Source organism: Ascidia mentula, chromosome 4, assembly GCF_947561715.1.
Source record: "Ascidia mentula chromosome 4, kaAscMent1.1, whole genome shotgun sequence".
In the NCBI taxonomy this organism is placed as follows: Eukaryota; Metazoa; Chordata; class Ascidiacea; order Phlebobranchia; family Ascidiidae; genus Ascidia; species Ascidia mentula.
In genome coordinates, this window is record NC_138569.1 from 4202151 (window position 1) to 4229403 (window position 27253).

The 27253-nt window shown below is 40.3% G+C and overlaps 1 protein-coding gene across 5 annotated transcripts in view; it reads left to right on the forward strand.

Moving 5' to 3' along the window:
- Positions 1 to 27253, forward strand: part of LOC145897731 (E3 ubiquitin-protein ligase HUWE1-like) — a 75157-nt gene that overhangs the window by 10589 nt on the left and 37315 nt on the right. For all 5 annotated transcript variants that reach the window (XM_082986142.1, XM_082986143.1, XM_082986139.1 and 2 more), the window contains 24 exons: positions 14 to 190; positions 615 to 721; positions 812 to 962; positions 1124 to 1177; positions 1264 to 1366; positions 1491 to 1633; positions 2405 to 2547; positions 2820 to 2951; positions 5893 to 6015; positions 6708 to 6784; positions 8088 to 8269; positions 8585 to 8798; positions 8876 to 8924; positions 9146 to 9281; positions 10314 to 10508; positions 11675 to 11785; positions 13608 to 13679; positions 18217 to 18320; positions 18930 to 19011; positions 19565 to 19690; positions 20242 to 20372; positions 21617 to 21823; positions 22645 to 22841; positions 23080 to 23284. In XM_082986142.1, the coding sequence (XP_082842268.1) occupies positions 14 to 190; positions 615 to 721; positions 812 to 962; positions 1124 to 1177; positions 1264 to 1366; positions 1491 to 1633; positions 2405 to 2547; positions 2820 to 2951; positions 5893 to 6015; positions 6708 to 6784; positions 8088 to 8269; positions 8585 to 8798; positions 8876 to 8924; positions 9146 to 9281; positions 10314 to 10508; positions 11675 to 11785; positions 13608 to 13679; positions 18217 to 18320; positions 18930 to 19011; positions 19565 to 19690; positions 20242 to 20372; positions 21617 to 21823; positions 22645 to 22841; positions 23080 to 23284 (3221 nt within the window). The remainder of the gene's footprint in view (positions 1 to 13; positions 191 to 614; positions 722 to 811; positions 963 to 1123; positions 1178 to 1263; positions 1367 to 1490; positions 1634 to 2404; positions 2548 to 2819; positions 2952 to 5892; positions 6016 to 6707; positions 6785 to 8087; positions 8270 to 8584; positions 8799 to 8875; positions 8925 to 9145; positions 9282 to 10313; positions 10509 to 11674; positions 11786 to 13607; positions 13680 to 18216; positions 18321 to 18929; positions 19012 to 19564; positions 19691 to 20241; positions 20373 to 21616; positions 21824 to 22644; positions 22842 to 23079; positions 23285 to 27253) is intronic.

Here is a 27253-nt window from a genome sequence, read left to right on the forward strand (position 1 = left end):
TATTTGTCCCCAGAGCAAATTTATCCAGGCGATTGTAAGCAACAACACAACAGATGATCACTGTCGGGAGTTTCAACGCCATGGAGGAATCTCATCGCTCCTTAAACTTCTCCTGCTTCCTTCGCTTCCGCTGGATTTTCCTGCATCGGCCGCATGCCAAGCTGTTACCAACCTTACCCACACAGTATTTGTAAGTACTCAAAGTCGCTGCTTTTCCCGCCATTTTCTCCAGACACTGTGCCCGCAATCAATTGCCAAAGTCTAGACCAAAGTCGTGCCTCGACATGTCATGCACGCAAATCATAAATTGGTTTCAGTTCCTTCACAAATTGGTGTTTTAAGGCATAAAGAGCAATTCATTTCGGCAAAGCCTGTGTATTGTAAGAAACTAGTTATCACCACAGTAAAAATCGCTATTTGGCCTTAAAACTTTCCATATTGATTCCTAACCTTGCTGTATGTCACAGAATTCTCCAAGCGGAATGTGTCTGCTTAAACGTGATAATAGATATTTACTGTTTTGTTTATATTTAAATCGGTTTGGGTTACTTTCATGTGATCAAAATCTTACCAGGGATTTTGTTTGTTATTTTTGTTTTATTTTCATCAACCAGCTACTGCTTCGTGAACCACTGGCTGTTCGCGAGAGTTTGGAGCACGTTCAACATATCCTTGCACAACTCGAAACTCTTTTCTCAGTCACAAACCCCGGACCAACTGGGTAAAGAGTTTGCAGATTTAAAATATCTTGTAATTGTGTGTGTTTGAGGAATATAATCAGTGTTTCAACTTCTATTCGTTGTCACACCAGGGTGCAGCAACCCGCAAGTGCCTTGCTCTGTGAACTGAAACAGCAGGGCAGCGAAGCGGGAGAGCAAGAGGCAAACAGCCCTCTTATTCGCGGTCTTGTTCATATTCACGCCTTTGTCACTTTATTTTTGAACCTCCCAAGAGCGAACCAGGTAGTTGGGGGTTTTGGTGTGTTTGACTTTAAAAATCCCATTATTCTGTTTGATTATAAGGGATTTTACTGTCAATGATTATTTAGTAGTAGTTGAATTTCTGCGATTTTGTTGCATAATTCTTCATGCGGCAACACTAATTGTTTATTTTTTTTGCACAGAGTGAAATTCGAACGATCATTGTCAGTGAGTGGGGAAGTCCCCTTGGTTTACAGGTGTGACAAAACAATCATGTTGTACATCTTTAAATCTTGCTCGTATGATTAACAGTGAAAACAACAGTGGTCTGTATTCATTGTAGGTTCTTGAAGGATTGAATAAATTGTATCGAAGCTTGATCTGGGAGAGCACAGTTTTACTTGCCTTATGCACTCCAGGAGCTATTCCCGATGGATCTGGCTTTGGTAGGTTGTGCTGTGACTAGTATATACAATGCTTCATTATATGTTTCCCGTCGCAGTGTAAGTTAGATGATAGCATTATACAAACGATGAAGGTTTTTTCACTTTGGTACGTTTGTTTGTGCAGGGGAACAGGATCTTTCGGGATTAGTAACTGCTGATGTGTTGTCGCCAAAGTTGGAAGAAGCTGCTGATGTAGCCCAGACAGTTGCCATGGAAACTGACTCCGATGTAGCAAAAAACCCTGGCAAGTCGAAAGATCCAAGCAAGGTTATCCTATTTTTACGTTTTTCGAGCAATTTTGTGTAAAAAAGCAATTTTGTTGCAGTGCCATCATTTTACCAGGCAAAATGTTTAAAACTAATATTCCTACGATTTCGCAAACTTTTAAACCAGTTGAACAAGACCCAGGTTGTCTCTGATGACTGCACAGGGATGTCATGTTAAAGCAAAAAGTACAGACAATATTAAAAAATTCCCACAGTGTTTTATAATAAAATATGATTCATAATAAACTTTTTAACTCCTATATCTAAGTTGTTGCATTATGTATTTTTTGTTTTGTAATATCTTATCAGGGCTAATCGAGCAGCATCCAAGTGACATAAGATTGGCTGATCTGGGAAAAATGATCCAATGTTTGAGAAATAAAATGTTTGGTGCTAACTTATGGTTTGTGTTATGTTGAAAAAACACACTTAATTGTGGTTCTCTCACACAGAAAGAACATGTGATAATCTGTTGTGACAGTCTCAATCAAAATTTAATCCCCTACAATACTATTTATTTGTTCTTGTCGTTTTTTCATTGTTGTTGTCATTTTTCTTATTGTAGTTGTTCTGTTGTCACCACTTGAAGACAGTATAAAACTAAACCATTCTCAATAAAACTTTTTTGTTGTTTGAAAGTAAGTAGCATTTTATGCATAGGACAATACAAGTTTATACATATGTCCCATTTATTCCTTTAATGTTGGATACTGTGTGAATATACTGTTGTAATTGCATGTTTGTTTTTCACTGTACTGCTTTTAATTTAAAGGTGAGCCCAGCACTGGCAGCAAGAATAAAGTTCATCAAGCCAATTTTAACGGTGGCATCCAAACTTGGAAGATCGCTTGCTGAATTATTTGGATTACTTGTGAAACTTGCTGTTGGAAAACCAATCCGGCAAAGATACAACCGGTAAGTTGCCTGTTTGATGCATTAATGCCTTATGTTTTGATTTCTTTTACAATATTAAAAATCTAAAGATTTTGATGTAAATTATTTTTGTGATTATGCAGGGCCTGTTGACAAAATTTGTCAATAAAAAGTTTTTTTTCCTTTCAACAAAAGTTTAAATTAAAGATTTTATTAAAAAATTAGTGCTTTAACGGATTCATTTAAACTACAAAGTAGAAAAAAGGAAACTTTGTACAGCATTCCAAGCAATTTAATTCAAGCCAACTTAACAGGCATATCCCAATCGTTCACACCAACATGGCACCCACTCGGCCTGCACGTGCACTGGCTCGCTCTCTCAGCATACTACTTACTGATGGCTTGTCGTGGAGGGCTCCACCCAACGTTCCGTCATCCAAGCTACGGTAAGTGCCACGTTTCCTACATTGCTTGGCGGCTGACATTTAGTCTGTGGTAACTGCAAATGTCACTGCCGTGGTGCTGTCGCGTTGATGCAGCTTTTTGTTTGTGAGTGAATGTATGAAGTTTATTGTGTGCCATATTCTGTTTCCCTTTTGCAGTAACAGTTTGAAATCAGCAGTGCAGAGCTGGGTTATCCTGTAATATAAAGCTATTAGTTGATGTCAGCTAGAAATTACATACTATTTATAGCATTTGTGGGCTGCCCGTGTGGTTTTATTGCCATTCATTGGCAATGTCATACAACTGTTACAATCAGGGTTGTCTCATTTCTTTTTGGTTAAAACGTGCTGGCGCGTTCATTTCGAGGTCTGCGGCGGTGTCAGGTCCTGAGCTATATTTACATTCGTGCTTTGTATTCAGTCTGATCTGCCTATGCCAGTTATCTGTGTAGTCGAATGTCACATTTTTGGTTTGACATTTGAAACACAATGAATCCATTCACACAGAACCACATATTACAATTCCGAATGTATCCGACTTCTTTTTTTGACATAACTGCAAGAAAAAAATACACCATAAACAAAATACATACAACATTATTGTTCGTTTGCTGTACAATAGTGTTTGCATTTCTTTAAACTATTGCAAGAAATTTGAATTTTAAAAGAATTAGTGTTAAGGTTATCTTTAGAAAGCCTCATTTCTTGCCCTGCGTTAACCGAACTCTCCTGCCCTCGTGTGCTCCTCCTCTGCTCCCCTCCTCCACTTTTTTACTTTTCTCTTTTAATCATTTCACAAAATTCAGAGTTTGCTATGTCTGGCGCAAATTTGTCTGGAGTATTTATTCAAACTGCCAATAAACCACCCAAACCTGTGCCTTGGAGGTATTTAAAAAGGTCAATTGTGATTGTGTTCTTAAAGCCAGTCCACAGTGCACCAATCCTTGTGATAATACTCTGTTGGTTTACAGGCCCAGGCAATATTGTGTTAGTGCTGGCTTTCAAGGATGTGTTGTTGTCATTATCAATTTCCTGGACCAAAACTTAAAAGCCTAATTTTGGAACTGTATACAGCATGGACCGACTGTAATCCAACTATGTTTCATGTAGACTTTTAAACTCGTGCTTAAACCAGCATTTTTTGTGTGGTTGTGTTAGGGTGTGCTCATAGCACAATGTAAACTAATTCATTTTCAAATATGTTTGCTATGTTGCACGATGCAACATGTTAAAGCTGTACAATAAACATTGCTCTTGTCGCATGAGCTGTAAAATCACTCAGTAAAGTCTGCGTCTATTTTTGTTTAGGCTGCCTGGGCATTATTTGCTCTGTTTTTGTGCTCTGACAATTTTGTGTGAGGTAAGGTAACTTGCCTGTGACCTGCCATGAATAGGCTCAGCCCTCAGTGGTGAGATCTCCCACCTCCTCTGCACGTCTGCTCCATCTTATTCTCTTTCATTCCCTGTGCCTTTTTTCTCTTTGGTCAATGCCGGCCGGCGTCTGGGGCCTGTTTAAGTCACGTCTGCTCTGTCTCGCCATCTACTCCTAATTCACAACTAGATTCCTCTCTCCGGGCCACAAGTCACTGCTCGTGGGTAGACCTTGTTTTTCTCAGTGGTGGCGGCAAGAGCTGATGGCGTGCTCAGGTCCATCGCATGTGGTTTGAAAGATATACCGTGACTGGTCTCTATTTTAGTTCAAAATCAGTTTAGAATGGTAGTTTTTGCCTAGCTTCATGTTAAAAGTTATTAAATTATACAGAGCAGTTTTGTTTTAGGTCAGAAACTGAGAAAGAAGCAGTTGGTACCCTCAGCCGACATGGCGGATTGCCGGCAACGCCCTTAACTTGACACTAGTGAATTGCGTATTGTCACTGATTTACTTAGCCGGGATATGATTATATGTGTTACATTTATTAAACTGTCATTAAAATCTGTAAGATCATGTAAATTTGTAATTTTGTTCCTATTTATGTAAATTTAACTAAATTTCTAGCAACTCCTGTGCACAAGGTTTAGAGGAAGAATGAAATTTTTATTAAAGTGGAATAAGTAAAAAATACGTTTTTTTGAGCTTTTGTTTTTTGTTGCTGTGATACGCGTCTTTCTTTCCACGGAAGTAACGTCGGAATTCGGAATGCCTTTTTTGGCGCCATCACGTTCTTGCCACATGGCAGCAGCACCCAGCATGTTGGGCGTAGCAACTCTCAAGGTACAGTGAAGTATTTTCGACAACCAGCTTTATGAGATGAAGATGTAGACCAAGTAGAACGTTTTTTTTCGAAAAGTTGTTTAATTTTTCATTGTTTTGGTGTCAATTATGCAAATATTTTATGGGTTGTCTAATCATACTATCATAGCATGGCCAAATAGTCAGAATAAAGATGAATAGGACAGTAGTCCTTTTTGAAATTGGCAATGTTGTTGCCTGTGTGATTAAAATTGCCTTCACAAAAGGATAGACACAAGACTATGTGACACTGCAAAACCACTGTTGCATATCGAATTTTAGAGGCTAGCATGGAGCTTAATGGAGTAAGTGAATTTTGTATGAACAATGTCAGTTCCCCGTATTGTTATGTCTGGTGCTATAACACAGTCGTCAGGTAAACTATTTTCATGCTTGCTGTCGCAGCGTCGACCTTGTGACAGTGTGTTTGTGGTTCATTACCCAACCAACCTAAGGCCTCGTGGTTGCAGATATGCTGCCATCACATGGCCAGTGTTTTTTTTTCATAACCATTGTTACATTTGTTTTTATATTTATGCAGCATAATATATTCTTGGTTTTGATAATGCTGCATTTTAATGCATAAAAAAGTGAAAAGTAAAAAATATATGATTGTTTATATCCAAAAATATTACATAATACAATTCACAGCACTGTTATGAAAGACACCCAAAATTATTTTTCACCGTAAACTTAAACCTTTTTTTCACCCAGGGTCACGTTCCTGATCTGTACAGTGGGATTTACAATTCCGATGCTTTTCGACGAGCGAAAGATGCCGTACCACCTCATGTTGCAATATTTTGTCGGAACGGGAGCTCATGCCGCATTGTTTGAGTATGATTTTTTTGTGTTGGTGTGAAATAGTTTTTTAGATTTGCTCTTTGGTCCTTTCAGCGAATTGAAACCTCATCTTATAAATAGTCCAAGAACCAGATGTGCAGGATTATTTTGTTCTGATTATTTATTTTATCGGCAGTCGCAAATAAAGGAAGAATGAAACTACATTGACCTAAAATGTAACTTTGCATAATTTCCACACTGAGTTTTTTTATGATTGTATGCAACAATCACAGCAGGTACCATTGTATGTTGATCAATAAGTCATCTTACATTCTGATAGCCAAAGATCATTTTGTATTGAAATACACATCTGGGCAATGGCAATGGCAATGTGTGTAACAATTGTGAATTATTACTTCTGGTCCAGACAGAACTTCCCTCTAGCAAAGCGTGTAAGGTTTTGTATGAGAAAAAAGAAAAAGGAAAAACGCGTTGCATGCAAGGTCATGTTGCCTCATTGCCTTGAAGAATTTACCTGTTGACTGATGCAAAAAATGCTACCATAAGTTTTTGAATGAAAGCTAATTGGTTAACAAGCAAGGCTTCATCAATTCTTGTCCCCACTTCTGTTATTTTATTGCAAGCGTAGATTATTCCCAAATTTGAAAACAAATGAAAATTTGTTCACAATATTTTGATAACATAGAGTTTATACAGATTGTAATTTTAAAGTTCTCATCTTTCAGTTGTTTCAAGTGGGCTCTGTCATCACAGCTGGATGAGAGTATCGACTCTGGGGAATCCGCTGCCAATGAACTACCAGGTACAACATAAAAATTAGAAAATCACTAAAGGCACATTTTTAATCACCTTTTGGACGTGGGTTGAGGGTTCGGGTTTCTTTTACATTTTCCCTTTTTTGTGATATGGGGCAGTGCTACAAAATGCCACATTGTCGCAAAAACGGAAAATACAAACTTGCCTATTAAAGCCTCCTTTAGCTGCGCTATTTTGTGTAACACCCAACTCCAACCACAGCCAACTCCATCCAGCCATGTTGCCCAACTAACCCAGCGTCATGCGAGGTGATTTTGAAACGTCTCTAGTCGGCGGACTTTGGCCGTCCTATTATGTACATAAGTAACGCTACGTCTATACTTGGTCGTTACCGGTACCCTGACTTTCAATAACGCCTGGTTTTGTTGAAAAGTGCAAATAATATATGTGTTTTAATGATTACCATACCTGAAGCATTAAATAGATTATATATAAAACGTCCAGTCCTCCATGTATTTGGGGCAATATAGCTTGTTTTTCCTGTCGATATCGTTGCTTTGTTGACACAGTTACGATATGGCGCCATTATTGGCTAGAACGCGATTTGTTGAACAATCACGATTCTTTCGCCATTTTGAAACGTCCGCAGGAAGAAAGGTCACTTTTTGAAGCTAAAAAACCGCAGACTTACTCTGTAGGATGTAATTTTCGAGCTGCTGAGATGGGCTGATACGCTGTGTACCGACACCATGCGTACTAATCCCGTCTCTCGATAGCTTGGCCACTTAAAAGCCGCACGATTTGTTTCCAAACTGTAGATTTGCGCACAGTTACGTTTATGAGTGCTATTAGTTGGCGTTGTTTTGACTGTAAAGGACCATAGATGATTACAGAAAATTTCGTTTTGGCCGTAGGACACGTTTTCTTGCAACGAAGTAAAAAGGGCAATGAGCCACACTATATTGTGTATTTGTTTTTCTGCTACAGGAAAACATAAAATGGGAAAATATATTGGTATATTGAAAACCGCGATGATTGAGGCTTCTCACCTTTAAACGACCTGCTGCCATGTGCTGCGTGAAAACACAATCATGAAATGTCGTTTACGCAGTACCTTTTCAAAAACTCAGACAAACCCGAAAACGGGAACCTTTGTCTGGCAAAACACGCAACTTGGGATTGTGTTTTAGCAAACGCCGTCATCTCGGCTATCTGTTAAAGTTTGAACCCAATTCCATCATACCATGCGCTATTCTACCACCCAAGCTGCACCGCTCCATATTTTTATTCACTGCATAGGATGCGCGAATACGACCGTCCCCAAAATTCTAATACTTTTACTTTTTCAGGCAGCGTTGATGACTTCCTGGAGGCCTGGCTGATGTTGATCGAGCGGCTTGTCAACCCGCGCAACATCCTTAACTCGCCTCACGTGATCCACGAGCGCCAATCACCGATCGCATCGCCCGATGAGGCGCCGCCTATTGTTGCTCCGTTCAGCGCCGTCAAATTCCTAATCAAAACGCAAAAGGTTTGAAATATTGGATTTAATTCCCTTTTTTTTTGCTTGGGTAAAATGTGTCTGTGTGGAGATTGTATTTACTCCGTTTTGTGGCCTGTACGTAGATGAGACCTTATGACTTACATTTTTCATGAAGATTGCTAACTGTTGTTGCAAACTCTCTTCAATTACACTGTTGTAAGATTTTTTGCTTTCCCTAAACTTGCAACCGTAAAAGTCGTTTTCTCACAAATGATTTTTGAAGCTCGACTGTTTTTTCCATTACCAATATTTTTGGAAAATGTAAAGTAAACTTTCACCTCACTGTTAAACCTGTTGCCTTAGTCTGCCCTGGAAGCGCTGCAACATCTTTGGTCGAGCGGTCGCCTATCCAAACTCTCGAGTCGCATCTGTGACTCTGTGATCCTCATCCTCTGCCACCTGATCCGAGGGGAGCAGATTGCGAGAGACAAACTCAAGGAAGAGCGGGAGGAACAAGAGAAGAAGACCAAGACATCCTCTGCCTCCAATCCCACTTCAGGCCCTTCTGGAGTACAAGGTGGCAGTGGAGTTTGCTTAAAAATGTCCACAGTCGTTGTATTGTTATCTAATATTCGATATTTATTACGTTTTAAGATCCCAACTTGGGCGATTTCTACCTTGAAGGTCTCGCTCGACTTCCGAGGTGAGTTGAAATTATTTTTCTTTGTGCTGTAAATGTTATTGATAACCCTACACATTGTGCAGAACGAATTGGTCTAAACTCCAAAGATATTGCTTTTTCAACATACGTACAGCGGTCACTGTTGACCGATATTCCCGCAACTCATTTCTCCGACGTTTCCGAATACGCCGGCACGAAAACATGGGCAGGACCTTACCTAACACACGCACTGTTATTTACAGCGGGGCGTCGACGCTCACGGCCGCTCGTACGAACGAGGTACAAGGCTCCGGACAGGCTTCTTCCATCGCCATTCGGCCAGCGAGACAACAACAGCAGCAGCAGCCTCCGCAACCTGACCCTGACGTTTTGCAGCAGGTTCGTACAGCTGTAGGCGTATTTGTGGTCGTTTAACATTGACTGTGAATAGGCTTGTCGAGGCAATTTAACTTTTATTAGGGAAGTAGCGGCATGTTGCGACTGAGGATGGTGGTCGTGCACTACACGTGTTTACCCCGATTTAAATCTACGATTAAAAATCATAATACGGTTGCAATAAAAATGCACTGATTTCTTTGTACAGGCTGAGTAGTGCCTTTTGGTTTGGGAAGGCTTAAACAAACAGCAGTCCTTCATAGCAATATTGGACAAAGGTCCCCGTGCTTAGATTCATTTACATTCCTGTGAGGCAGAGCTGTTAGTGCATTAATTTTCTTTGAACAATGTTTTGCTAGAAGCTTTACACCTCCAAGAAGAGCCCCTGTTTAACTGCTGCTAAAGATATTAAAAAAGGAGTATCACCCTATTATTCAGCTATTTTCTTCAAATGCATTTAGCTAAAACCGTGAATATGGTTTGTTCCCTTAATAGACGCAAAATTTGGTAATTTGTCATATTGGTTCCTGCGTGTAATATATAATTGCCTTTCCGAACGCTAGCAGTCAAACAATTAGCCCACGTGTTGTGTGGCAATGACCGTTACAAGATGTTTAATGCCTTGGAAATATCACTACAAGCCGGAATGAATTGCTTAAATTCAGTGGAGGTACCAAACCGCATGTGAGAAAGTTATGGTAGATAAGATTTCTCGAGCTGATTACATCACAACGTGAGCAGGATGTTGGGGAGTTAGAGATACAGACACGTGTTAGTTCGACAGCAGTGTGTTCGAATGCCCTTCTATAGACGTTTCCCACAGAATGTCGCACGGCCAAGGCGACCATTTGAGTTGTGTGACGTTTGTTGACGTTAGAATTAAAATAAAGTACTATGTTGTACCCTGGAGGCCCAGTACTCGCACGAGACCTGATGGAATCATGTTTCAATTGCAACAGCAATGCAAGCTCACAATGAGATTTTTTAAAACTGAGTAACGCATCATTCAATTCATCCCTTTTGAATTTCCACCAGCTTATGGAGATGGGTTTTGCCCGCGCAAGTGTCCTGGAGGCCCTCCGCTATTCCAACGGCTTGGAGGGCGCCACCGAGTGGCTCCTCACCCACTCCTCTGAGGAGGACCAATTGATCCGCGCCATCACCATGTCCCTGGAAGGTGCAGAGGCACCTGAGGAGACCGGGCAGGCGGAATCGCAATCGACGGCCGAGGTGTGTAAATTTTTAACGTTTGGTATGTTGTTTAAGAAAACTTAACCAACATCGAGCTATGCGAGTGTTGTTTATTTAAGTATTACAACGTAAATGAACAACACAAATGTGGTAAAATAAAGTAATGAGTACAGACAACACCTTGGATTTTATCCAGTAAGACGCCCAAAGAAATGTTTTTGTTGTCTAATCAATTTATATCTTCTTGATTTTGTAAAAAATTGTCTCAAAAAAATCAATAAAAGGCAAAAGCTTGTTTGCAAATTCACTTTTGAAACACTCCAGGTAGAAAATTTGTTGGGAGAAGTTGTGAGCATGTCAACACGCGTTATAATTTCCATGTGGTCTTTTTGTATTTGACCATTACTCTATTTAAAGCGATTCAACCGAACTTAACATGTCGGTCCTCCGCCTTAGCATTTAAATTCCCAACATTCTCCAAAACATTACAGAGCGACTCCAGAATGCGCCAACAGGGCGTGCTTAACATTTAAGGAAGGGTGCTTAATTAAACACAGTCTAACCCTAGTCGCAACACCACCCCTCGCCCGCCCGGCTTTTTTTGTCGAAAATGGCACCACAGTCACTTTCTCTCCCAACCAGCTTACGCATGCCAGACCTCCCGGATCTTCCGTGGACATAGCGTGGCAATTGAGTCACGTGTTTATGGAATGCTGTCGCCCCACCCTAATACAAAGCGCCAGTCATTATAGGATCAGCATTATGGGCTGACCTAAATAAACCCGGTTAAAGTCAATTGTGTAAGCTTTAACTGATGCACAAACAAACACGTTGCTGTATTTTGTTTTTGTTCTCATGTCAGTCCCTACAGGCTAGTTTTCCATCTGAGACTACGTATATAGTTGCTACGTTGTTTCTTTAAGAACACAGCATTATGATTTTGTAGATGTGTGCGATGTTTGGAGGTGATGTCTCCTGACACAGGGGTGTCACAAAAACAATAACATTTCTTATAAACCCGTGCGATTTTAACACAGTTGGAGTTAAGACAACACAAAAATGAGGATGCCTTTAAAAATTAAGGACCAATCTGAGCGAAAAATAAGGGTTCGAATGTCTCTATTACTTGAGCTGGTGTCCGTAAAACACAGAAAACCCTGCATGAATAAAATTTTCATTTTCTTAAGCTTCTTTCTGTTCCACAGCAGGCGACTTCGGAGGTGCAGAATGCTGTTGAAGTTGGCGAAGGTGACGAAACATCCCAAGGTCAGCAGGAAGAAATTGAAACATCACAAGTCCCTGAAGTATCCGATGAAGTAAGTGAAAGTGTTTTCTCTCAGTCTGTAAACGTTTCATCTGCGTCATTGCGACGTACGCCGTCTTTTACTTGACGAGTTTGACTGTGCAATCTGTATAACCCAACTACAACATGATAAAAAAGAACCAGGGGACTTGGGAAAAAGAAATGATTCAGTACGGGGTCTCCTTTTTAATCACTTTATACTGTAGGTGACATCATTACTCTTCACTTTAACCGTCAGTTTTAGAGCAGACAATGATACTCATGGTCCCCTTCTAGAGTAGTCATGTTGAAGCACTTTGTTTGATGTGTGTTGATACTTTATGCTGAACTGTTAACCGCACTTAGCTTCCACCAATCGGTTTTCGAGCATGCTGTGAGTCTAACACAGCCTGTGCTGCGGGAATTTTCCGTGTATTATGCACAGATTGCACAAGCAAAATTATTTATGTACAACGCATTCCTTAACGCTGCCTTGTTAAAATGTTTGGGGCTCCATGTGGACATGAGATATTTAGAGGGTTATGCGGAGTATAGAGCAATTACCATTCTCATGTTTCATTTTTTATGCTTCCCGGGATACCAACATCTTTACTTATTATTTTTAGCAGGTGAATAAAAACCGTGCTTGTGCCATGACTTTCTAAAAGAAGACGGGTATATTCGCACTTTGCCAATTGACAGAACGCCGATAGCAAATGAAAAGATAACAGTCATAAATATTCGTCAGCGACCAGTCGTCACCTATCTCTAAATTCTCTAAACCCTTCGGTCTCTGAAATCAAATCCAACATTTCCCGCCTTCGGTCACGGTCGAGCGACCACACTCACTGCGTTCGCAGACACCGCAATCCGCCCTTTGTCGCGTCACACAGGTCGTTGCGCTTTGCGGTCGTTACACAAACATTACGGAACGTCTCGACGTAGGTCTACCGCTTCCATTGTCACGTCACAGAGGATCGCGGGTCCAAGCATACCTGACAAGTTGCCTTGTGCGAATTACTGTCAATACACATGGGGACGGGTTAACGTGGTGTTGAGTAAAAGGTATCGCATAATACGCGTTCTGTTCTGGCGGATTTGACAGCGCAAAATGGTAGGTGTGCGTTCACCATATGGGCCACTGCCTACCTATTATTTGTTCGCCTCCAGGAATAAATAATTGCGCGAGTGTGTAATAAAGTTGTGTTGTGGACGGTGATGCTTTTATTTGTAAACACCTTTCCACTGCTTATATCACCCCTTCGATATCTGACTTTTTAACTATCAGTACATGAACAGTGACAACCGTGTTCCAAATGCACATACTAACCTTGGCAGCATGGCTGGGTTGTGCTTGTTGCGGTGGAAGCCGCAGAATGCTTTACATGGTACGTGCTGGCAGTTTGTGCTGCAAGAGAGGTGTGCTGACAGCGGCAGCCATAATTCATGAAGCGTCATCCACTTACCAGTCTTGTGGTGTTACGGCCTTTTTTGTGGCTATATTGATTATAAACACATCAGTGATGATTGAATTGCTTAACCCCGTTTTGGACGTTTTGGATTTTGCTTTGGTGCGTTTGTGAAATACTTTTTAAACCACTCCAAAGCAAGGAAACTACAAAATGTAGCGATTGCAGCTTAAGTAAAGTCGTGTAGGCAGACTCGATTTATTTTACATCTCAGCTGTATTGCTATCTGATAACAACAGTTCCGAGTTTTCTAGGGATTTGTACATACATGTGTGTGAAAAAATGAATAAGTACAAAAGTAGATCTACTAAAAATACAAAAACACCTTATCAGAATCCTAATTTTCCCATAAAATTTCTCGTGCAACCCCCTGCTTTTCTTTTTAAGGAAAAAAGAAAACAGACAGAGGAAGAAGAACGAAAAAAGAACGACGAACTGGAATTAAAAATGCTTAGCCAGGTAAACGTTGTCTTTGTTGTGGTTGAGATCGACGTATGTGCTACGTTCCACGCAGGTGAAAACGATAGGATGTAGACAGCCTACCGGAAATAATTTCCTTGTATAATGGCTCGGTAGCGAGTTGCGTTGTATGATTTTAGGTCATGCATTCTCCTAAGCAACCTTGAAACCACGTACCTACTGCTAGAGCTTTGATTCCACTTAACCGTTTAGCAAACCAGCAGTTGGACATTGTATGTTGTCTAGGATGAATGAAATGTTTGCAGGAGCGAATGAAAAAAGCTGGTTAAATAAAAAAAAATCCTTTTTTTGTCAGACAAACGTTGTTTATTATCCGGCTGAATGACGTAAGGTCCGTATTTCTGTAATTTGTTCATTTATTTCACGCGACAATTGCGTTGCAACCTTTGACATCACCTCCAAAATAAACAAAACGTTTACTGGGAATTCTGTGGACAATATTACTGTCCAATATTGCAGAAGGCATTGACATGTTATATTTGTTTCAGGCGTTCCGAGAAAAAGCGCCATCATCAGTGTAATGTATATGTATTACTGTCCTCAGAAGGTCATATAGTTTCTCATATTGAAAACGCATTGTTTTGAAATGCCGCAAACTGCACTAGGGTTTAACCTGAAAAATCTGGAACATAGTTGTGTCGCAAAAAAGACAAGACATCATAGCCTGTTTTGTGAACACCTAGAAATAACTGAATAGAATACAAGTTTATTCTTTGTAATTGATTCTGGGAGTCACTGTTTGGGTTTTGTTGACATGATTTAAAATTTGAGGTCAGCAACTTTGTAGTTGAGAACTGATGTTTAGGTTTGTGACATTTACCATATTATGACGTAACAAACTAATTGGGATCCGAATGCTTTGTGATGTAATCAGCTGCGACGCATATAATATTAAAATACGTTTCCACGTTTATACCCGGGAATTTATCAAAAAAATCGATAGAAAAAGCGGCCGCATTTCTGCCACGAATAGAAATTAAAAAACTAAATTCATTTTTAATTGTTTTTTTTAAAACAACTCCAGTTTTGGTTTATTTAATTTTCGAGCTATATCTCTATCGTTATGTATCTGTTCGTTTACACCATTTAACCGACACGCTTCTTGATAACTCGGATGACGTTTGGAGCCACTGCAAAAAATTCTTTTGTGAACGCTTTGCAAAAAGCCCGCCACGGTTATCCTCTGTATATTTAGTTACAATTTAAAGATTTTTCAGGAGATTTATCGAATTACGTGTCTCTGTAGGTTGCTTAAATGTCAAGGGTGATTAAAAATTCACACAGCAGAGACAACAAAAATCTTACACCCAAAACCTATTTATTTTGACCAATGTTTCGGTAACAGGTTGTGTTGCGAGGGTTAAGGGGAAAGTTTAACGTTTTTTTTGTGCATTTCGCTAGTGTTTAGACGCAATAACAGATTCGGCGTATATACTTGTGCTCTTCGCACTGACATTGACCGAGTACATCCCACTATGCCATATAATAAACCGGCTGTGGGACGGGTACGCTAAACCGCTTTCTTACACACGACTGCACTCAGCACCCGAGGCCAAAAAGGTGCTTTTCGGTCGATTGCAGAGCCGGTAAACGTGCTGTCTGTACGGCTACGGCTACTGCTGCTGCTGGTGCTGTACGCCCTGTGGTGAGCCAGTCAAAACAAAATGGCAGACAGGCAGCCGTGCGCGGCGAGCACGTGACCGCCCTTCAGCTAGACTGCAGTTTTATGCAAGAACTTATTAATAATGTGTTCTCAGATAGTACATAGACTGAGTTTGTTTTGGTAAATGAAAAAAATCCTTTCATTGAAGCTTTTAAGCGTCAGCCACGAAAAACACTTCTCGTTAGTCCAGCTCGAAAGGGTTTAGAAACGGATAGCGGCTGCATGTAAAAGAAAATTTCAAAACTAATGTTTGTACGTTTATAATCGTCGATGCCACACTACATCCTGAAGTAAGTTTCGGATTCTTAAATTTCACCAATACCTTTGTTAAACTGGCTTATTCTGTTCTTTTTCTGTTCGATTTTTGTTTGAATAAACCGACAGGGATTCCTAAACTTCTTGGCTCGCTTTCCCTTGCAATTAAACAAAATTGTTCCACGCCTCGTCGTGTTTGACAGTCATCAATATTTTAGATATTTACTGAACAGCAATTTCAAAGGAGACGACTGAATAGCTTTAGTTTTGTGAAATGCAGTTCTTTGTTGTAATTTGTGTGACATTGGCGTGCTCTTTGCGAGCCCACAGGATCGAGGCCATTAGTTTTGGGAGTCCTGGATTAGGCGATAGGCACTGACCATGCTTGTTATAATATCTCGACAAGTTTCAAACGAAGGCCTTGTTGCATGACAAAAGAATTGTTTTTACATGAAAGCTGTTCCTGTCACAGCTTTTTTAAAGTAAAATTGACGGTCACAATATTCCTAAAACATGCTTTAAAGCATATTCATCAGCTGGTAATTGGTCACGTTCATGGTCTGCGTGCTGACCTGACCTTTTTAAGGTAGCTGGGACCTCTAGGCGTTAAATGTGGAATGAATGTTTGTCACAGGAAATAATTCAAGGTCAATTCAATGCTGGTAACCTTTGAAGCTGGAATAAAACAGTCCCCAAACGATCTTTTGTTTGACCCAATTGAGTAAAGCTGCACGCAAAGCCCTTAATGCTTGGATTAGGTCAAGTGCTTGATATTTTATTGGAAGTATTGTATTTGTCGCAAAATGGTTCTGCCATGAAACGACTTCTGCTGTCGTTAGCAGTTGAAAAAAATTTCAATTAAAAATTCAAAACCGACGGTAATAACTCCAGTTTGTAACATTGAACTTGTGCAACATGTTCGTCATCTGTGAAAGCTTTTTTGTCCGATGACGCGATCAATACTAACTCCTGTGTTGGTCCAATGAAGATAGGTGGGGCTCAGTTCAAGTCCAAAGGTATCTTTTGTCCCAGGGACATTCAGTGCGTTTTTGTACAATTGGTGGGCGGTTTTACGGTCCGTTGCCAGGCCCCGCTCCCTGCATGCTAAACATTTTGCAAACGGTTTTGAAAACCCACAAGGACTCCGACAGACAAAACAGACGACTTAAATTTCCGTGGTACTTCGCGAGGTTGTTTACAAGATGTTTGTTATAAAGTTCTATTCAATGAACGAGGTTGTTTTTCTCATAAAGCTCCAGATTGTTAAGGTCTGCTTCACGTAAACCACATAATGTCGTTTTCAGCATGGTCCTTTGTTACATAACAGCTGCCATATGCCCAACATTAACAAGCTGTGCAAGCTCATGCAAAGTCAAGACATTCCAGAGAACAGCAATGAATCATTGCGAACGATTGTTATCCAACGTTTTTGCAATCCAACTTTACGCACACTGCGCACAAGCGGATGCTATGGTCTCCGGACAGGGGATTTCGTTGAGTCACTCAGGGTCGAACAGTTTTCCCGCCCTTTTTTTGCGGTTCCCGCCAAATTTCACCAACGCGACCTCTGTGGTCTGGATCGCTATGGTTTCGTTTCTTGTTGAAAACACGTTTTCGCTTTTAGTTCTTTACTTTGGCAAAAGCTGTTCTCGAAGTGGTGCTTTACTCCCTTTTGATTTTATTCTTTTTTTTCTTTTATTTTCAGGCAGTTTTACAGAGAGACCCAGATATAGAATTCATTCTGGCACCTTCTCCTTTCATTGTTTAATTTCAGGCAAAAGTTTCACTACAAAGTCATGAATAATAGATAAAGCATCTGTGCTTAGAACTCTTCAACCTCAACGTATAAGACCTGAAGTTCGACGTCAACATTCTACACGAGTTTCTCCGCGAATATCCAACGTTACAAAATTTATTCAACGCCTTTATTGGAAATACCCGCTGAATATTTTATTGACAGTAAAAATCCATTACCTTCGAACGGAATGTTGTTAATTTCCCTTCTCCCTAATTTGTAGCAGTTTCTACCGACCGGACATGGACTTGAATTTCAAATAGAGTTTGTGACTATATTAGGAACATCGCAGGTGGCCAAAAGCTTGGTTCAAATCAAATAACGCGGTATTGCATAACAGTATGTTGAGTTACACTTCCTATTCTCCTCTGTCTTACACGAAATGTGGACGGCCGTTGGTCGAGAATCCGATTTCAATCGATTTCACTTCTCACAAGATATTTTTGGGTTTCGTTCACGCGTTTCACATAATTCTAGACGTCTTTTGCCAAGATTTACTTCGTGGTTTATTTTCAAGTTTACTTGGCATGTTTGGGTCTGCATTGTGCGCACGTATACCAAAGAAACTACCTTTGAAGGCTGACTCGTCGTGAAACATTTTTGGCGTATTTGACCTTTGGAATAATTGCGGCACAAACTTTTCACGACATAAAAGCATTTCTCTATAAAAAAAATAAATAATCCGCTCATAACCCGACAAGACGGTGTCAGGCGTATCCAGAATCTCTAAACGTAACAAATCGCAGCAATGCAAAAACTCGCAATCTAACGTTTAGTACTAAAGTGTTCACTTGTTGTGATAGGATGACGAGGAACCCATGTCTGCAAGCGATATCGATGCGTTTGCTGAGAGTATATTCGACGGCAGCATGCAGTTGGTCAACCAACTACCAGACACTGTCTACAGGTATCAAATTAAGATTAACTGTTGAAAATTGATTGATATCTTAAAGTTTGAATTTGCTCACAAAATCCGAACGTTGGTCTTTGAAAATCCGAATTTTCCCGGCATGAATGTAGTTCTTGATATTTTAATGAAATATTTATTTCACCATTGAAAAACTCTGCCACGTAATATTTCTTCTTTAGATAGTTGTATTGGAAATATCATTGATGTATACTATAATGTAAACAGTACAATCCACATATAAACAAAACCGCTTGGGTTCAGATAAACAACTTTTTTGTGAACATATTTCAACTATTTGATTTGTAAAAAGTTGATATTTGCGTTTGGGTTTGCTTTTAAAATAGATTTATTAGGCACAGATAGGTTATATAAGCCTGCTTTCGTAGACATCTAAAGGAGGATTAGAAACTACGTAATGACCGATTTAAACTCACGATAATGTCAAAATTACAACACCGTCACATTTAGAAAAAGTTATTACACCTTTAGATACAATCTTTCCGAACAGTTTTCAAAAAAAACCGTCAAAACTGCCGGTTGAAGTTGAAAGTTCTACTTTTATGACGATATAATATCATGAATTCGCACAATATTCCTTATTGTCAGGGTTTGTGACGTGATAGTCGTCCTGATGAAGCGGGCAGGGAAGACGTGGTCGGACGGCGTTTTCGTAAAACTGGTTCTGCAGGTAAGAGGTACAGTCGCGTCGAAGCTTAATAACGTGCGCGTTGTCGGGGAGCTTCTAATCCTAGTTTAACCTTTGAGGATTAATTTTCCCTGTGCCATGCGTAGCCCAGGTGTGCGTTAAGTTTCCTCGCGTTAATTTGCTCGTACGCAAACCGATCTGTTGATAATTTGCGATTCTTGGAAATTCTGCATATCGAAAGGGGTCGATTGCGGAAATTTCCACGTTCGGTCGATGACACCGTAGACCTGTGGTTTAACGTTAATCAAAAATGCATTTTTCAAAAAATAAAGTCTTGTTACGTCATCCATTCTCAAAAAAAGAAAAACAGTAAATATGCTAATCCTTTTAGATCAGTTTCATGGTTTCGTAAAAACGCATTGGCTTCTGCTTTTTAGAATATCGAACTCTCGAAAGTGTAGTCACATCTTTCTGCGTATAATAATGGATAAGAATATTTAGGAATCGCCCTTAATTAACATCGCAATAAAGTGGGTAGAAGTAATCGTCCAGTCGGGCGTCATCTTGTGTAAATACGTACTTCCGTCTATGACAGATCAAGGAGAAATGCGAAAAACTGACTACTTTGTACAAACAACGCGAAACCGATGTTTGGGTCAACGACGAGCAATCTACAGGAGGTCTTGCCACACAAGCCCTGTTATTTGCTCTTCTGTTTGAGGTAAGAGATTTTACAAAAGCTAAGATTATGTTTAGGGTGAATACGTTGCTGACAAAGCCTGATTTGTGCTGAGAGCTGGTTTTGGTATAGTGTCGGTCGCTGGAACACAAAAACATGTTCTTCAGTTATGTACTTAAACAAGGGCAATCGTTAAAATACATGAACATTCTAATGATATGCATTGAGCCAGTGATGTTCTTTCATTTAACTGCATTTATTTCGATCTGCTGTCACCCACCAGCGCAGCTTTGTAGACTATGCGACTATCTTAGCCGCCTAAATAGCCAAGCAAGACCAAATATGTCAAAACAGTAGCCTTATGTGCATCCCAACAAATAAATTATAATGATACTTTTGTAATTATAACGTAAATGGTATTTTGTTAAATATGACCAGGTTTCGTTCATGCAAAACGTAATACAATGGATTAACTCAATAAACTGCTTGTCTGACGTTAAAGTTCCTTGGACAAGCAGTTTATTTTGAGGCGATTACAAACATTATGGCGGAACACAGCCCATGAATCTTTGCTTACGTAACATCTTGTACAGGAAATGAAGGCGGCGTGTGCCCAGATTGTGAGCGAGACCAAACTCATCGCCACATTCGTGGATCTTTTGGAAGCGTCCAGCAATTGGATGAAGGAAAACAAGCAGAAATTGGACGGAGTCTCCGCACCTAAGTAAGAACTATTCGTTTGAAACAAATCCTTTACACGGAGCTTGATGTTTAGACGCTACACTTTAAGTCCATATAAATAATATGTTGGTTGTTTCGTGGGGAATCTGCAGCCACACACAAGTAAGACAGTAATAAAGTTTATGTGGAACTGTTTTTTGCCTTTGGTAATGACTATTGTTACGACCTATACCCATCCGTATATGTTTCAGAAAAGGCTCTAATCAAAACAAGGATATCCTGTTCCATACTTTTGTCTTTACCGTTCGTAGTTTAGTTCGCGCGCAATGCTCAATCTTGTTTTTAATGTCACGTCTGCCTTATGCCACTTGCCTATTCTCGTATTTATCTTAACTCGCATAAGCTTTTAAAAGAGTGCAGGGCGGCCGGGGGTACGCATCCCTCACCGCCGAATTGTCTGCGTGCTACGTGACTGTCCAAACCGGCTTGCCAAATTGCTTCCCTCAGGTCGCTAGCGATTGGCATTCCTGGTCATGGGATGTCTCGATGTTTCTCAGTAGAATGAACTCTAACTTTTTCTATTTGCGAATTAAACTGGTTGGGACCAGTACGTGTCTGTGGCTATGGATACGAGTGTTTAATAAAATTTAAATGATTATGGAAGTAAATAAGCCATAATGATCAGTGAGCCACATACAGTGCGCACTGTTTCTACCTGTAAGGTTTCATCAGTGCTGCTAGTGACTGAATTTATGTTCAGTATGTCAAGTTAGCAGTGTGTATTTTTCATTTTGATGTTATTTCAGGGATTATTTTATTTCACTTACGAGTTGAAGCAGCAAGGTTTCGTGTTTGATTGTTTTTTAATTTAAACAAAATCAATACCGACCGAGGAAAATGGCACACAGTGTATAACAGAATTCGAAATGTTTTGCATTTCATTATCGGATTCTTCTGTAATCAATCTCTAATAAAAGGAAGATAGTGTGTCAGTGGAAATGCTGTGCTATTTCCCTATCACTCAGTATGTGCTGAGATGCGGAAATAATTACTTTATGGGTCGTTGAAGGCTAACTGATGGCATGCAGTAAAGGAACAATTGGTAATCCACAGCGAAAAACGTACCTCCGAACAATAAAAACAGTAACGTGTTACGGGAGGTGGCAACGTTTTGTTCAAACATGACCCACGAAATTTCCTCTGACCGCTTGACTAAACCTCCCCCTAGTTTGCTGTCTTGAGATGGGCAAAAAACAAACACTTCCAAACCGTTCTTTTTTCGCTTAGGTGGATTTCCCCTGTGGAACTGCTCATAGACTTGTACGAGCGTACATGCGTGTTGCTCTGTCGGCGGAAGGAGCTCAGTGAGAGGTACAAAGCCCATAGACGGGAATGGAAGTGGTTCGACGACCGATCTGGACGCTGGTGCAGCTACAGCGCATCAAATCACAAGAGCATCGACGAAGCTTACAAGGCTGGGCTGCCGAGTGTCAGGTGGGTTTTTACTGGTTTAAACCGGTTTTAACTTTTAAATCCTTGCTTTTCTATGACAAATTCGTACAATTTGGGGCGTTACGCTCAATAGTTTGACATTTGCATAAATGTAGAGTTTTTGCTGTCATAGCTTGTAATAGAAGTATTCTGCCCAATTTTAATGTCAATAACTCACAATAGCAGTCTGCGGCGATCCTAAATGCCGACGGGCGTACCTAATATGCTTCAGTTATAATCGCTAGTAAGGGGAACTGATCATTCATACGCCGAACAGTTTAATTGTTTAGCTTATGAGAAAATCCCCTCCAGGGAGCCCCAAGGCTTGTGATCCCAGAAATAGCCGAGCCACAGGCGGACTTACCCAGCCACTCAACCGGCGTGTTTCAAAACCGCGAGGGCATTTCGCGCATTGTGACATCACAAGCAGAAGTGGCCTGGCGCCGGGACACGTGGTTTCTGGAAAACTCGAGGCTGGATCACATCTAACTGCTGTTATGCCATATTAGGTGTTATTGTGACACAAAATTCTTCCAAAGCAGTTTTGAGATTATACAGAGTGTAATAAGTTTATTATGCAGATATTTTCGCCAATAATAAAACATTTTCTTTGGTTTTGCCGCAAAATCTATTCCAATCAGCAATGGTACAGCAGTTAACATACCTCTTCGTCATGCGTTTTTGCAGAACCCTACGTCGTTTTCCTTGTTTTACTTGAAACGTGATCTGACGCCTATTTTTGCTGCGATTAATTCTCAAAACGTCACCAAATTCCATCATCTGAACACTTATCGGAATTTAATGTCGCACTGGTTGTTTGTCAGATTCACGGCTGGCCGACGAAAGTACACCATCAACTTTCATCAGCTCATTCAGTTCAATGAAGAATCCGGTAACCGCCGACCCATCATGGCAACTTACGCCAAAGAAGTGGTGAAAGATGCGCAAACCTGTACAACAACCGATGCTCCCAGTGACGTCACAGATGCTCAGCCGTCGACGAACAATCCTGTAGCTTCTGGTAAGTTTCCATGTATGGGAGTATACAGAGTGAATGATAAATGGTGAATAACCATTTTATAATTTGAACGGATGATTGAATTAAATTTATCCGTTGATTCATTTAGAAGCTCACTGAAGAGCATTAACCACTTTCAACACTTTAAACAAAAATGGCATCTTGGTTAATTTAAAAGCGTACATAAGCGGGTGACTTATTTAATAAGTACAACGACTTAATATGTACAAACAATGTGCAGAAGAAACCATGGAAACTGACGGTGAAACGACCAGGGGAGGCGAAATATCCCTCCCAACCACGTCAGCACCATCAGCAAGTGAATGTGCCGCTCTATGGAGGCTTGGCGCGGTTGACTCCGAGCGGTTGGTTCACGCAGCTACCAGTTTCATCTGCCTACCGGTGGACGCCGACACTCTGCATTCGTCCATGAGGCTCCTGCTGAGGTAATTTCTTGGACCTGATGATGTTTAATGTGTTGAAATCTGCCCTGAAGTCTGCATATGTATGTGTGTGGTTTCATATGCAGTGTTTAGCTAGTTGAGGAGATTATTTTTGGATTTTAGATGTTTAGAAAAATGATACTTTATATAATTAGTTCGCTCTGGTAGCTGAACGCTGAAGCATAATTTAGTTTACATAGAAACAACATCAAGGCTAATGCAGTGTCCAAAACGAGTTGTTGGAATAAAATGTGAGAAAGATGCAACAAGACTTTCAAGTGTCTGAAAGAACTTCTGTGTTTTCATTCTATTCTATGTAAGCAAAACGTACTTGGAAAGTAACTGGCAGAAGTGCAATGTACTACATGTGTTGGTGGGTTTCCCATTTTACTGTAGATTTGCATGAAAGATATTCTGTGCTTCACCATGATATGGCACTTGAAGTCAGAGCCTACTGTTCCTGTTTTGTTTTGTTGTCCAATTATCTGTAAAAAAACACACCTGGAAAATTTGACAAGCCCTTCGGGTAGCTTAATACCTATCTACCTTCCAAACACCTTTGAAACATCAAATGTAACATTTTATTTCGGCCATAAGAGCTCTTATCTTGAATCTTTGTACAGTTAAGATGACGAGGAAATTTGTTTTTTCGCTTATCAAAGCTTAGCATTGAACTCAAAATTCGCACAAAGCAGGCTGCTGTGTTAAGATTAGCCGGGATTAAATAAAGAGCCTACCTTTTTTGGTTGTCTGTGGGCAACATGCTAAAAACTACGTAGGTAACGGACTTTGTTGGCACTTTACAAAATACATGGCACAACAATTCCCAGCTTATTGATAACCACGAAGTGGCTACAGAACGCGCTGACGATTATACCCGTGGTGTTGTGACTCCAACGAAGCCCATTCACCTGTCAGTGGCTTCATCGCCGTTAGCGCTGCAGACAATCGAGCATTGTGTGCAATTATAGTCGCTATCAACGCGTTCGTCTAACCTAAAAGCTTCAATCGATTATAAATGCCTCGTCGTTTATTATACATCCTTGACTTGTAACAAAAAAACACCGCACCAAGCACGTGCTAACAGCAGCGCCGCAGCGGCACCACGTGGCTGTTTAGTGGCACGGGGTTTGTTTAAAAACACTTGTCGTGTGCCAATGACTTCCATATCCATGTGTCGGCGCCAGCAGTTGGAACTTTCACGGATATTACGTCACGAATTTCGAATGCTTTTTTGGTACCCACGTTTTTAGTAATTTTTGTCACCCGCGTATGGCCAACTGCGCAGTATGTCGCATGGGAAACATGAAATTCCTCAGCGTCTCCATACTACTTTAATCCAGATTACCTTTATTTCAAATCCAGAGAACCCTATTTTAAAACAGAACTTGGACGGTCGGTTGTTCAAAATCAATGCTGTTAGAAATATGTTATAACATTCTATAGATCGCCATCACGACTGTAAGACTTTTGACGCGTTCAAAAATCCTTGCTACCGGTTAACAGAAGTTTGTTTCATTGTTGTCGGTATCGACTGTTTATTTCGGTTCTCTGCATCGGACATTTCATGACTTGCATTGGTGAAAGGCAAGGTATTGCCCGAACCCTATAAGGAGCCATGCAAGCAGTCGGTCGTATCTGCAAAAGCCGCAAGCCCGGCACTTTTTTTCTTTGCCGACCCAAACGCTGGGAATTTGCCGCCTAACGAAATGTGGTTGTCTGTCTGCGCCGGGACGAGCAAGTCGGATGATCCCTGCTTGGAAACACTAAAGGTTTGAACGTTTGTTATGCCAGATTGCTGTAAGTTAAGGATATCTTAGACTCTCTTTGGCTTTAAAAGGTTGCGTGGCCGCACTGTGGTGGCCCTGTAACTGTTACGTATTCAATTAACTCGATAACAAGGAAAGTTTTGTTGGTGTTTAGCAGTTTCAATATGGCGGACATTATGTCCATCGCACGTTTTGCAGCAAAACGTTTGTAATTGTTAAAGCCTTGCATATTGTGTTTTTGTGGACAGTGTATGTTTCGCCGTGCAAAGCATGCCGAGACGTTTGCACCACAATATGCGTGTTATGACGTTTTTTGCGTCTTTTTCCGCTGCGAATTCCGTCGCCGCGACCAAGGCATGTTTTCCGGCCCCTTAGGAATCTCAGCCCCGGACGGAATCCGCCATTTTGTTTTGTCCGCCATATTTTTAGTTTCAGGTTGCCGCTGTACTTTTTAATCTTCTTAAGTTTTGCGACATTTAGCAGCTATTTCCTAAATTTTACTACAACGGAACAGCGCACAAACACACCATAAGCACCAGCATTAAATGCGTTTTTAATTTACAAGATCGGTAAAACTAAAATTTCTGCATGTTACCTTGCAGTTGCAACTTCTTCGAAACCGTAAGGTAAAGAAAACGTGTGATTTTTACCAAGCTTCTAACTAACTAATGTTTGCAACGCAATGTTGACGACGAATAAATAAATACGTCTGTCAGAGCATTTCGCCTCTTAAAAACGAATGTTTGTGTTGGTCCTGTTAGCTGCAAGAATTGTCCGACTCATTACAGACAGCTGAATGTTCGTAAGACGAAATGTTTCATAATACACACACACTGAGCGCATATTGAGATGTGGATTTTTAAAAACGCCCACTTTCTTATAAAAAGTTTAGGTTGTGGATTGTTTTTTCCCGGAAATTCGCCATTTGCGTTCCAGCGTCGTTGTGCGTGACCCAAATCCCTGTGTTTGTCAAAAATCAAATTGAACTAATAATTTATCTGTAGGCAACATGCTCAAAAACTAAGTAGGTAAAGGAGGTGGACTTTGTTTGAACTTTGGAAATTACATAACATAACAATCCCCCCTTCACTGTTATATTTGGTCAGCATATATATGTTAAAGGCATTGTGTACGTGACCTAAATCACTGTGTTTGCTGAAAATGAAACGCAATATCTTCAACATGTGCTTTCGGTATCGTTCCGGCGCCAGACTAGTAAAATGAAAGCGAATAATCGATATAAAAATCTCCCATAAGCCACAAATGTTCATGCGAGACTCTTTCACTAAACTGCTGTTTCCAGCTGCAAATAGTTCCTGTAAGTAGAGATGCTCTAATTTCTCGTTATAATAAGTAAATTCTTATTATAATTTGATCGTTAGAATAACACGAGATTTACAGCTATCATTGCAGTTGGGAAATCGTTTCATAGTGAAAAAAGGAAAGGCATGAAACGTTATTGTCATTTGCCCAACTAAAATAATTGATATCGTTTTCGTATTTATTTTTATAAAAAATGTCGAAATTCTTACGTCGTGATTGCCTTGCAAAGTGCTGTGGTGTATTGCCGACTGCAGGGTAACCGTCTAAAATGTTGCACAGGAATATAGTTTGGATTAATACCAAGGTTTGTTAAGAATGTGATACTACATTTAACCAACTTAATTAATTGTTGCGCCTGCAAACTGCTAATTTTGAAGTTATGTTACGCCTTGTCTTGGCGTATAACCTTGACCCACTATTATGCCTACAATTCTCTTATCAATAAGTTGTGGAAACGAGATATTGTCCTGGTATTTACTGATATCACATCAGGACGTTATGATACAACGGTGTTCTATGTCAAAATAATCATTTTTTCATGTCTTCTGTTCCAAACCCAATACATTTGCACCTCCGCGTCTGTGAACCGTATTTGGATGCAATCCTAATTTTTGCACAAAAGAATTAGGCGTTTACATAAGCTTCTTAAAAAAGCACAGTTAAACAAATAGTTTTGCTGCTTAGCAAAGATAATCAGATTTGCAACGTGCGCCTGTTGTTCGTGTGTGAATGAGCTTGCTTGTTTTCAGCTGCGGGCTGGAAAAGTAAGCATAGTTTTTCGGTCCGACTAACTGTGGTTTCGCGTTCAAGGTAAAGCAGTCTAATTTTAACGCAATCAAACGTTTTTACTCTACAATACTTGGAGGAAAGACTAGTGAAA